Source organism: Oryx dammah, unplaced genomic scaffold, assembly GCF_014754425.2.
Source record: "Oryx dammah isolate SB20612 unplaced genomic scaffold, SCBI_Odam_1.1 HiC_scaffold_28, whole genome shotgun sequence".
Classification (NCBI taxonomy): domain Eukaryota; kingdom Metazoa; phylum Chordata; class Mammalia; order Artiodactyla; family Bovidae; genus Oryx; species Oryx dammah.
In genome coordinates this window covers 1,534,113-1,546,445 of record NW_024070212.1, presented here as the reverse complement: position 1 = coordinate 1,546,445, position 12,333 = coordinate 1,534,113, and the positions used below count along the sequence as shown (strand labels likewise).

The 12,333-nt window shown below is 45.7% G+C and overlaps 1 protein-coding gene across 1 annotated transcript in view; it reads left to right on the top strand.

Annotated features, from left to right (window-relative positions):
- STYXL2 (serine/threonine/tyrosine interacting like 2) overlaps positions 1 to 8,187 on the top strand; it is a 67,344-nt gene extending 59,157 nt beyond the window's left edge. Inside the window, exon 6 of the mRNA XM_040229957.1 lies at positions 4,849 to 8,187. Coding sequence (XP_040085891.1) covers positions 4,849 to 7,694 — 2,846 coding nt within the window. The 3' untranslated portion in view covers positions 7,695 to 8,187. The remainder of the gene's footprint in view (positions 1 to 4,848) is intronic.
- The last annotated feature ends 4,146 nt before the right edge of the window (positions 8,188 to 12,333 follow it).

Sequence of the window (12,333 nt, the reverse complement as noted above, 5' to 3'; positions counted from 1 at the left end):
AAGTGATGGGACCAGATGCCATGATCTTAGTTTTCTGAATGTTGAGTTTTAAGACAACTTTTTCACTCTCCTCTTTCACTTTCATCACAAGGCTCTTTAGTTCTTCTTAGCTTTCTGCCTTAAAGTTGGTGTCATCTGCATATCTAAGGTTATTGATATTTCTCCCAGAAATCTTGATTCTAGCTTGTGCTTCATCCAGCCCAGCATTTCTCATGATGTACTCTGCATAGAAGTTAAATAAGCAGGGTGACAATATACAGCCTTGACGTACTCCTTTCCTGATTTGGAACCAATCTGTTGTTCCATGTATGGTTCTAACTGTTGCTTCCTGACCTGCATACAGATTTCTCAAGAGGCAGGTCAAGTGGTCTGGTATTCCCATCTCTTTCAGAATTTTCCAGAGTTTGTTGTGGTCCACACAGTCAAAGGCTTTGGCATAGTCAAAAAAGCAGAAGTAGATGTTTTTCTGGAACTCTCTTGCTTTTTCAATGAGCCAGCAGATGTTGGCAATCTGATCTCTGCCTTTTCTAAAACCAGCTTGAACTACTGGAAGTTCACAGCTCATATACTGCTGGAGCCTGGCTTGGAGAATTTTGAGCATCACTTTACTAGCATGTGAGATGAGTGCAATTGTGTGGTAGTTTGAGCATTCTTTAGCATTGCCTTTCTTTGGGATTGGAATGAAAACTGCCCTTTCCCAGTCCTGTGGCCACTGCTGAGTTTTCCAAATTTGCTGGCATATTGAGTGCAGCACTTTCACAGCATCAGCTTTTAGGATTTGAAATAGCTCAACTGGAATTCCATCACCTCCTTAGCTTTGTTCGTAGTGATGCTTTCTCAGGCTCAGTTGACTTCACATTCCAGGATGTCTGCTCTAGGTAGTGAATGATCACACCATCGGGATTACCTTGGTCATGAAGACCTTTTTTGTACAGTTCTTCTGTGTATTCTTGCCTCCTCTTCTGAATATCTTCTGCTTCTGTTAGGTTCATACCATTTCTGTCCTTTATTGTACCCATTTTTGCATGAAATGTCCCCTTGGTATCTCTAATTTTCTTGAAGAGATCGCTAGACTTTCCTAGTCTATTGTTTTCCTCTATTTATTTGCATTGATTGCTGAGGAAGGCTTTCTTATCTCTCCTTGCTATTCTTTGGAACTCTGCATTCAGATGGTTATATCTTTCCTTTTCTCCTTTGCCTTTCGATTCTCTTCTATTCACAGCTATTTGTTAGGCCTCCTCAGACAAGCATTTTGCCTTTTTGTATTTCTTTTCCTTGGGGATGGTCTTGATCCTTGTCTCCTGTACAATGTCACTAACCTCCATCCTTAGGCACTCTATCAGATCTGATCCCTTGAATCTGTCACTTCCACTGTATAATCATAAGGGAATTGATTCAGGTCATACCTGAATGGTTTCATGGTTTTCCCTACTTTCTTCAATTTAAGTCTGAATTTGGCAATAAGGAATTCATGATCTGAGCCACAGTCAGCTCCTGGTCTTGTTTTTGCGGACTGTATAGAACTTCTCCATCTTTGGCGGCAAAGAATATAATCAATCTGATTTCGGTATTGACCATCTGGTGATGTCTATGTGTAGAGTCTTCTCTCGTGTTGTTGGAAGAGAGTGTTTTTTATGACCAGTGTGTTCTCTTGGCAAAACTCTATTAGCCTTTGCCCTGCTTCATTCTGTACCCCAAGGCCAAATTTGTCTGTTACTCCAGGTGTTTCTTGACTTCCTACTTTTGCATTCCAGTCCCCTATAATGAAAAGGATATCTTTTTTGAGTGTTAGTTCTAGAAGGTCTTATAGGTCTTCATAGAACCATTCAACTTCAGCTTCTTCAGCATTACTGGTTGGGGCATAGACTTGGATTACTGCGATATTGAATGGTTTGCCTTGGAAATGAACAGAGATCATTCTTTCATTTTTGAGATTGCATCTAAGTACTGTATTTTGGACTGTTTTGTTGACTATGATGGCCACTCCATTTCTTCTAAGGGATTCTTGCCCACAGTAGTAGATATAATGGTCATCTGAATTAAATTCATGTCCATTTTAGTTCACTGATTCCTAAAATGTCAATGTTCACTCTTACCATCTCCTGTTTGACCACTTTCAATTTGCCTTGATTCATGGCCCTAACATTCCAGGTTCCTATGCAATAGTGCTCTTTGCAACATCAGACTTTACTTCCCTCACCAGTCACATCCACAACTGGGTGTTGTTTTTGCTTTGGCTCCATCTCTTCATTCTTCTGAAGTTACTTCTCCACTGACCTCCAGTAGCATATTGGGCACCTGGGGAGTTCATTTTACAGTGTCTTATCTTTTTGCCTTTTCATACTCTTCTTGGGTTTCTCAAGGCAAGAATACTGAAGTGGTTTGCCATTCCTTTCTCCAGTGGACCACATTTTATCAGAACTCTCCACCATGACCCATTGAAGCCTAGCTTGAAGGATTTTGAGCATTACCTCGCTAGCATGTGAAATGAGTGTAATTGTGCAGTAGTTTGAACATCCTCTGGCATTGACCTTCTTTGGGATTGGAAAGAAAACTGATCTTTTCTAGTCCTGTGGCCACTGCTGAGTTTTTCAAATTTGCTGACGTATAGCATGCAGCACTTAACAGCATCATCCTATTTTAGGATTTGAAATAGCTCAGCTGGAATTCCATCACCTCCTCTAGCTTTGTTCTTAGTAATGCTTCCTAAGGCTCACTTGACTTCACACTCTACTCCAGGATGTCTGGCTCTGTGTGAGTGACACACCAATGTGGTTATCTGGGTCATTAAGACCTTTTTTGTACAGTTCTTCTCTGTATTCTTACCACCTCTTCTTACTATCTTCTGCTTCTGTTAGGTCCAGACCATTTCTGTCCTTTTTTGTGCCCATCTTTGCATGAAATGTTCCCTTGGTATCTCTGATTTTCTTGAAGAGACCTCTAGCCTTTCCCATGAGTTTCCCATGAGTCTTTCCAACAGAGTTGTTTTCCTCTGTTTCTTTTCGTTTGTTCACTTAAGGAGGTTTTCTTATGTCTCCCTGCTCTTCTTTGGCACTTTGCATTCAGATCGGTATATCTTTCATTTTCTCCTTTGCCTTTCACTTCTTTTCTCAGCTATCTGTAAGGCCTTGATTCTTTAGTGGCTTGCTTACCTACCCCTAGTGACTGCTGGCCTTTGTTAATTGGCCTTTCATCATTATTGGATCTCAGGCGCCCTCAAGTCTTGCCTGGGTCTCTGACCTGCTATAAGACAAAGACATGGCCTTAACTGGTGCAAAGATATAATAATAAAGTCACCCCCATCCCATATTGTAAGATAGGACTCCTGAATAATTTAATAAATATCCCTGAAGACTGCTGGCAAACAGATTGATGACAGCCTGGAAGGAGATCTCTAGTGATCCCAATGTGCATTTTAAACAGTTATTAGAATGAAGGCATAGAAGGCGTGTTTGTCATTTTTATGAAGGAGGCAAGGTAGAGGGGGAGGTTGGGGAATCACTAATGTATTGAATGGTAAAGTTGAGACTTGCAAAAGCTTCTGTTAGGCTATAAGAATAGGCTATATTTACCAAAAGCATTCATAGGAATTTATACAACTATCCTTATGCTTTAAGAAGGCTACAAGAAAAGAGAGACATGACTTAATAGCAATTTTAGAAGGCTTTACAGGTTTCAGTTGATATAAACAATAATTTGAGTTCATTGTACGACATATCTACCCACATTGCAGGCTCAAATGGCATCAGTGAAGGCCCAGTGCCTAGAACAAGAGTAATGAGGGGCCCACTCTACTCCATTTGGGTCATTCCAAACCTGAAATATCTTGTTCCACACTGACATAAATTCCTTTGGAATAAAGCTAATAAATCCAAGTTTGACCTGAAGAGAGTAGATCATATAGTAATGAAACATGGAAAAGTGTTTGTCTAATGATTGAAAGATCCAGACCGGACAGGAAAAGGAAAAAAAAAAAAAAAAACTTCAGTGAAGAATATAATAGTGATTTTCTTAAAAATTTTTGTATTAAAGACCTAATTCATATATTTATTATTTACCCTAGTATGTCAGAAGAGGAGTACTGGATGCCTATTACAGAGAGTTATCCTTTGCCCTAACATGGGAAAGAATTTTCAGAAAATTAGAATGACCTACATATGGAGTGAAATATGTGTTGTATTCTGTCTGTCCAAGATACTGAGCTCTCTGTCACTGGAACTATCCAGCAGATTCTGAAAGACGGATTGTCCAGAATCAAGGATGTTGTAAAGGGAATTCTCAAATGACTTGTGGTCCTTTCCAACGCTGAGATTCTACTTCTTTCTGATTTATTCATCTTAGCCTTGTTCGTTTTCTACTTCCTTCCCCATTACCTCTATTCTTTTATTTTTCATCTTTCTGATGCTCAGGTTGGTGGAAAGTAGAAATGCACTCCTGGCAACACACTCCAGTCTTCTTGCCTGGAGAATCCCCATGGACAGAGGAGCCTGGCGGGCTACAGTCCATGGGGTTGCAAACAGTTGGGCACAACTGAGCAACTAAGCAGAGCACAGCACAGAGTGCACTCAGTGTTTCAAAAGTGGGGACAGCTGTTAGATCCTTTTTTCCTCCACCCACTCTCCACTCCTTGTACATGTTCAGAAAATGTTTCCACAAGCACAGGGTAGCCTCACTGCTCTGTCTGACTTCTATAATATGGGGGCAATGATGCTTGTCCCTAATGTGACTTGAGCATGGATGAATATGAGAGGCAAAGGAAACATACTAAATCCAGCACATCGAAACTTTAAAAAAAAGAACAGGCGAACTATTGCTGTTCCATCACCATCTGCTGTGTTTTCTTCTCAGGGAAAGTCCTGGTCAGCAGTGAAATGGGCGTCAGCCGCTCGGCCGTGCTGGTAGTAGCGTACCTGATGATCTTCCACAACATGGCCATCCTGGAGGCCCTGATGACTGTGCGCAAGAAGCGGGCCATCTACCCCAACGACGGCTTCCTGAAGCAGCTCCGCGAGCTCAACGAGAAGCTGATGGAGGAGCGAGAAGAGGACTTCAGCAGGGAGTGGGGGGAGGAGGAGGCAGAGGAGGACGAGGAGGCCAGGAGCACGGCGGCAGGCAGAGTGCACACCCTCACCGTGGAGGAGGAGGACGACGCTGCCAGTCACCTGAGTGCCTCCTCCTTGGGGAGGGCCAGCCAGGCCTCCAAGCCCCTCACCCTTATCGATGAGGAGGAGGAGGAGAAGCTCTACGAGGCGTGGAAAAGGGGGCAGAGCTTCCCCACACGCAAGGTCCTGCAGGGCGAGGACGGCAGGTTCTCAGCCTCCTCTCGTCAAGGTGAGGAGCCCGAGGATGAGGACGTGGAGCGAATCATCCAGGAGTGGCAGAGCCGAAATGAGAGGTACCAGGCAGAAGGGCACCGGAGGTGGGATAGGGCGGAGGAAGAGGAAGAGGAGAGCGATGGCGGCTCCTTTGTGAGAAGAAGGAGGAGGCACACGCTGAGCGAGAGCAGCACCTCCGAGAGTGTGAGCAGCCATGACATCCGGGTCCTGAAGCAGCAGCTGCAGATGAGCAGCCGGAACCGAGGTGGGAGACGCCGCTCCGACTCCATGTCCACGGAGAGCACCTGGGACTTGTGGAACCAGAGGCTGCAGGAGATTGAGAAGGAGGCTTCCCGGAAGTACCACTCCAGGTACAAGAGAGAGGAGGTGGACACCAGCTCGGAGGTGGGGAGCAGGGTGCGGGAGGATGACGAGGAGAGTGTGGCCTCCGAGGCCCCCTCCTTCTATAACTTCTGCAGCAGAAACAAGGACAAACTCACCGCCCTGGAAAGGTGGAAGATCAAGAGAATCCAGTTTGGATTTCACAAGAAGGACTCAGAGGCAGGAGATAGCAGCAGTGAGCAAGGTGCAGAGGAGGTGGAGGGGGAGAAGAAAAACCTCTCTGATGTCAATCTGTCTGCCTACCAGGCCTGGAAGCTGAAACACCAGAAGAAGGTGGGCAGTGAGAACAAGGAGGAGGTGGTGGAGCTCAGCAAGGGAGACGACTTGGCCTTGGTCAAGAAGAGGCAGCGGAGGCTAGAGCTGCTGGAGAGAAGCAGGCAGACCCTGGAGGAGAGCCAGTCCATGGGAAGCTGGGAAGCAGATAGCTCAGCTGCCAGTGGGAGCATCCCCCTGTCTACGTTCTGGTCAGCAGCCCCCTCAGTCAGCGCTGATGGGGACACAGCATCGGTGCTCAGCACCCAGAGCCACAGCTCCCATCCCTCTCAGGCCCTAAGCAAAGTAGGGGGATGCTTGGCTTCCACCCCCACCACACCTCTACCTAACCTGCACGTGGGGCCTGGAGACACAATTTCCATTGCCAGCATACAGAACTGGATTGCCAACGTAGTCAGTGAAACTCTCGCCCAGAAGCAAAACGAAATGCTGTTGTCGCCCGGCCCATCATCCATTGTAAGCATGAAGGCGGCACCAGCAGGCAGCTGCCTAGGGGATGACCAAGTCTCCATGCTCAGTGGACAGAGCAGCTCCTCCCTGGGTGGCTGCCTGCTGCCTCAAAGCCAGGGAAGACTCAGCTCTGAGACCCAGTCCGTTTTGTCCTCCCATACCATGCGGGGCGCAAGAGCTGACGGTACTGAGAGCAAAGTGAAGGGGACCAGCAAGCCTATCTATAGCCTCTTTGCTGACAATATTGACCTAAAGGAGCTTGGCCGGAAGGAGAAGGAGATGCAAACGGAGCTGAGGGAGAAGATGTCCGAGTACAAAATGGAGAAGCTGGCCTCCGACAACAAACGCAGCTCCCTTTTCAAGAAGAAGAAGGTCAAGGAGGATGAGGATGATGACGTGGGTGACAGGGATGAGGACCCTGACAGTGCCATAGGGAGCTTCCGGTGTTCTTCAAATTCCCAGAAACCCGACACAGACACCTTCTCCTCCCTGACTGTCTCTGATGGCTATGGAAGTGGCAGCAGAGCTGGCAGAGAGATGGATAACAGTATTAATAAGTGGCTCAGTGGCCTCCGGACAGAGGAAAAATCTCCTCCCCAAAGTGACTGGTCTGGAAGCTCCAGGGAAAAGTGCACCAGATCTTCGCTGATTCGGGAGACAGAGTCTAAGGCTTCCAGTTACAAGTTCTCCAAATCTCGGTCAGAGGAGCAGGACACCTCCTCCTACCACGAGACCAACAGCAACTCGGTGAAAAGCACTTCACGGTTCTCTGCTTCCTCCACCAGGGAAGGCCGAGAGATGCACACATTCTCCAGGTCCATGTTTAGTGAGACCTCAAGCTCCCGAGAGGGAAGCCCGGAGCCCTACTTTTTCCGCCGGACCCCCGAGCCCTCTGAAGGAGAAGAGTCCCCAGAACCACGGCGTCCAAATGCGGCCAGATCCAGGGACTGGGAAGATGTGGAAGAGTCATCCAAGTCAGACTTTTCTGAATTTGGAGCCAAGAGGAAATTCACCCAGAGTTTCATGAGATCTGAAGAGGAGGGAGAGAAAGAGAGGATAGAAAAGAGAGAGGAAGGGAGGTTTGCATCAGGGCGGCGGTCCCGGTATTGGAGAAGCACTGACAGGGAGGAAGAGGAGGAAATGGATGATGAAGCCATCATTGCTGCCTGGAGACGCCGGCAAGAAGAAACGAGGACTAAGCTGCAGAGAAGAAGAGAGGATTCCGCTCGGCAAAGGGAATCTGGGAGAGACTGAGAACACAGGGAGAAGCTGTACAACTTAGCACAGGGCTCAAGACACACACAGCCACAGCCCACCAAGGGACAAGGATGGGGCAAGGATCGTATGGAGCGGCAGAAGTGAAATGAGCGGCACCAGGCAGGAAGGCACCAGAGGTGGAGCAGGGAGGAAACAGAGGAGAAGAAGAGCCATAAATGGGAGGTCCAAATGAGGGACCAACTGACGCCATTTCTGTTGCCCAATGCTTCTCAACTTTGATGCTTCACTTATATGTTTGATTTTTTTCATCACAGACTAGAGATGAGCTTACAAAGGCACTATAGTTTGTTGGAGACTCCAACTTATTCCAGAAAGGCTGTGAGTACAGGACATGGTTCTATATGTGGAGGTTTGATAATGAGACCCAAGAAATCTATCCTGTGGCAAGTCTCACCTCTCCCAGCAGCTGAGTTCTGGTTGTTTGTTTTGAATGTTTTGGATCTCCATTAAATTGATATGTTGTCAAATATTTCTTCTTTATTCTGGTCACTTTTAACTCTTTGGATATTAGTGGAAACCCACTTTAAGAGACACAGATGTGTTACCAAGAGCCACCCTCACCTTGTGCTACAAAAGCTATGTCTCCAGACAATACCAATATCATCTTATATTTTAAATATTAATATATTTTATATTATTATTTTAAAATAATATTTATTATTATAAAAATAATAACCAAGTATTTAGGATACAGTGCAATGGGGAGCCATGGGTCTCCTGCAATGCAGGCAGATTCTTTACCATCTGAGCCACCAGGCATGCCCCAGGGAAGGGGAAGACACGAGGGGGACCCTTGAGAGTAACAGATGGAACTCAAGAGAGAAAGGTTTTATAGTGGTGAGCTAAAGGTAGAGAGTCCCTCTGGAATGGTAGGGGTTAAAAGCAAACCACCATGAGGGAGAGAAAAAAAGAAGCCCAGCACAAGGAGATGGAGATGTATTTTTATGAGGTCTTGTGGTCATCCTTGCTTTTCGTTCCTTTGAGGATAACTGGACAGTGCTCTGGGAAGTCCATTTGATCCTTCTCTGCACTCTAGATGGGCTAGGTTGGTGAGATTTCTTATGTGTTGTTCCCAAGGATTTCCAGCCTTCCAAACACAGGTTCGGAGAAGGCAATGGCACCCCACTCCAGTACTCCTGCCTGGAAAATCCCATGGAAGGAGGAGCCTGGTAGGCTGCAGTCCATGGGGTCACTAAGAGTCAGACACGACTGAGCAACTTCACTTTCACTTTTCACTTTCATGCACTGGAGAAGGAAATGGCAACCCACTCCAGTGTTCATGCCTGGAGAATCCCAGGGATGGGGGAGCCTGGTGGGCTGCCATCTATGGGGTCACACAGAGTCGGACACGACTGAAGCGACTTAGCAGCAGCAAACACAGGTTGAATTGCCAAAGCAAGAGACATGTTTTGGGCACCTATCTCAAACATTGGGGAACTCATTTCTATATTCCCTTTCAACCTGCAGCATCTTGCAGGATTCGAAAATAGGCATGTATCTAATTCATGAGCTATAGTTGGGAGGGCAGAAGAGGAATGAGGAATCCACCAATGTGATGTACAGTAAGTGATCATTACTTGTGCGATCATTTTTCCTAGAAACTGAGTTTTATAGGACGTGGACATGATGCATCTTTTCTACATGGATTATTAACATTACAAACATTACACATTGCAGTGAGCATGAATATGCTAAGGCAAAAGGAACACACTTGAGCTCAAACCCAGATTTGCACATTAGCTGCTGTCAAAATACTGAATTAATTTGCTCACTTTCCTTCTACCACGTCAGCCTGCAGTTCAGTCACTGATGGTGCTCATCTCCCCTTCACTAGCTGAGGGAGAATGAGGCCTTAAAAAACACACAGCTCAGCCTTTGCCCCATTTCCCCCTTTCCTTCTTCCTTTGCTCACTTTACTTTAGTCAGCCTTAGTCTCTAGTTTCCGTGCTCAACAGGTCGCTGTCATCATCTAAGATGGCGCTATCCTCATAGGCAAGAAGGCTGGTTGTGGCTCATTTTACCTTCTGGGCAAGCTCAAAGCTTCCTCTCTCATTTTACCCCTAGAGGAAGGTTTCTGACGTAGGCATAGACAATCAGTTGAGCATCCATTCTAGAAGACTGATCTTCTAGAGAGAGGATTGACAATATCCCTGGAACAACAGTTCTCTTTTTCTTTTCCTGATCTTCTTACCTTGAATTAGCTTGCAAATTGACCGTCAATATTTAGAGACCCAAGTTCAGGGACTGAATTAACTGACAGGCCAGCTGAGCAGCTGCCCCCAGTGCCTGTCTATAAGGATCCAATTAACACAGATCTCTACACATGTCTTTTTTACTAACCTAAGTGGGAAATAAGTAAATGTATCTCAATCATGTTGAGAAACTTTTAAAAACTCTCTAGTCAGTCCTAACAGTCCACTGAGTGGATACTGAACAAGCATGTTAAAGCATCTCTGTTTGAAGAGCCACCTAGTCTTTCTCCAAACCTGAATTTGAGCCTGGTGAACACATACTAAAGATATGACCTAGTCTGCTTTTAGTTGAGTTCCTAGGCTAGAAAGACAGCAATGGTCCTCATAGTCTGTATGTGGACTAGCTCAGAGGAGGAAACGCAAGAGAAGTCAAAGTCAAGACCTGCAGAAAGGCTTTTGCTTGTTGTGTCCCCAAGGATGGCTCCTTCAGGGTCCTGTGTTCAGGGAGGTGTCCACCTGAGAGTTCAGGATTCTGAATTCACCTGATTCCTGGAGTCCAGATTGTATTTTGGTAAATCACATTAATGAAAACTTTATATGAGTTATAATGGGTTTGAAGGAATAGATGGGGTTTGAAGTATTCGGATCCCAAGTGTGACTTCTGAATTAGACCCAATCTAGGATGATAGGGTGGACTTCAGCCTTCCAGTCTCTGAATGACATGAAAAGGTATGTTTTATGTCAGTAAAGTTCTCAGAAGATGGCATACCCAAAGTGGATGATGAGAGTTCAGTGGGGGAACTGTTTACAGAGGCATGGGCAGGGATAAGAGAGCAAACAGAAACAGCGAAGCCCCCACGTACCGGAAGAGTGGGATACTGATCCCGTCTTGGGACTGAGGGGCAAAGTGAGGGAGCTGGTTCTAGAGCCAGCAAGAGGCGTAACCGCAGGAGGAGGGCCACCTAGCAACCTGGCAGGGGAGTGAGGAGAACAAATACCCTGACTTCTCTCTCCTCCTAAATATTGATCTCATGCTATTAACTTTTTTTAGCCAAACCTAACTGTAATCCAGCAGGTGGGAAAACCCAGTAGTCCGCAGAAGAACAAAAGGTGAATCGGGAGGGGCGAACAGAGAATTACCAGCACAGATGTTAATACACTTACACGGAAAGGCCATCTCAGTAGAGCCTTTCTGATGATGTTGTTTTAAATGACTGGGAACAACATGTACTGAACACAAGAGTGATCCACCACTAAGAATTAAGTAATGGCCGGAATAGGGCTTTAGCTACACAAAACCAGCTAATAGAGTCAGTGATTTTGTTTTGCAGAAAAGAAAAAGAGGGGACAGATCTGAATAATGTATCATCTACTCTTAAGTTATACAAAGAGCTCACTGGGAGACTTCCATGGTAAGGGGGAACAGTATTCAGAAAGGGGCCCCACAAGAGTGGAAATTCTGCACAAGATTTGGAGGTAGCTGCTAAGAGACAGAGAAGGCGTTTTTTGACCTCCAAGCCCTAGAGGGGAAATGAAGTCATGGAGTCTGTGAAAAAACAAGGTGGATCTGAAGCACCCCAGCAAGAAAGAGGAGACACACCCAAATTAGGTAATTCAAAAAGGAGTCATTTACAGAGGTGCAGACAGAATGGAGAGGTATAGTGTGCACCCTGAGGTTAAGGGTTAGGTCCCTGGGCCTGAAGAGTCAAGAGCAGATGGACAATATCCACAATTTCAGGCCAGTACACCAGTTATCCTGTGATATATTGTTGGCCCTGGGTTATGAAGACTCTGCTTGTAGTGTTTGGAAAATTACCAGAAGAGGGCATATGAATTTCTCTGGATTCCCTGAAACCTTTAGTCCTAGTGTTATTAGCCAGTGACAATTAAATAACTTCTTGCCACAACCTGCCTAAAACACACTAAACAGAACTGCCCTTGTGAGAAGAATCCTGAATAAAAATTTATACCTAGCCTTGGGATCATCTGTCCATATGAACTTTGGTTCAGGGCTCATGTTTTTAAGCACTGTTTTCTGTGTCAGCTTCTGTTGCTATGCAGGATGCCTTCCATCTCTTTCAGGTACCAACTAGAAACCACCTCCCCATCCCTGCAACACACACACTCAAAAGTAAATTTCATGTAAAACGTTTAAGTCATGTCACCCCCCCAAATGTCTGCCAAAGTTAGTGTAAATCTATCCATGTGCATGTGAAGGTAGTTATCAACATAATGTTATTTCTATAGGTTCCAAACACCACTACCTGCATTTTTGGACATCATGGCCCAGCCTAGCATCTGTGAGCAGCTGTGCACACACAACAGCTGCTGCAGCAACTGAGCCATCCCATTTCCAGCCATTCGGTCACCTCAATCCCAGGCGGACATGGCCTCTCATAGTGGGCAGAAGATCCTCTTGGTTT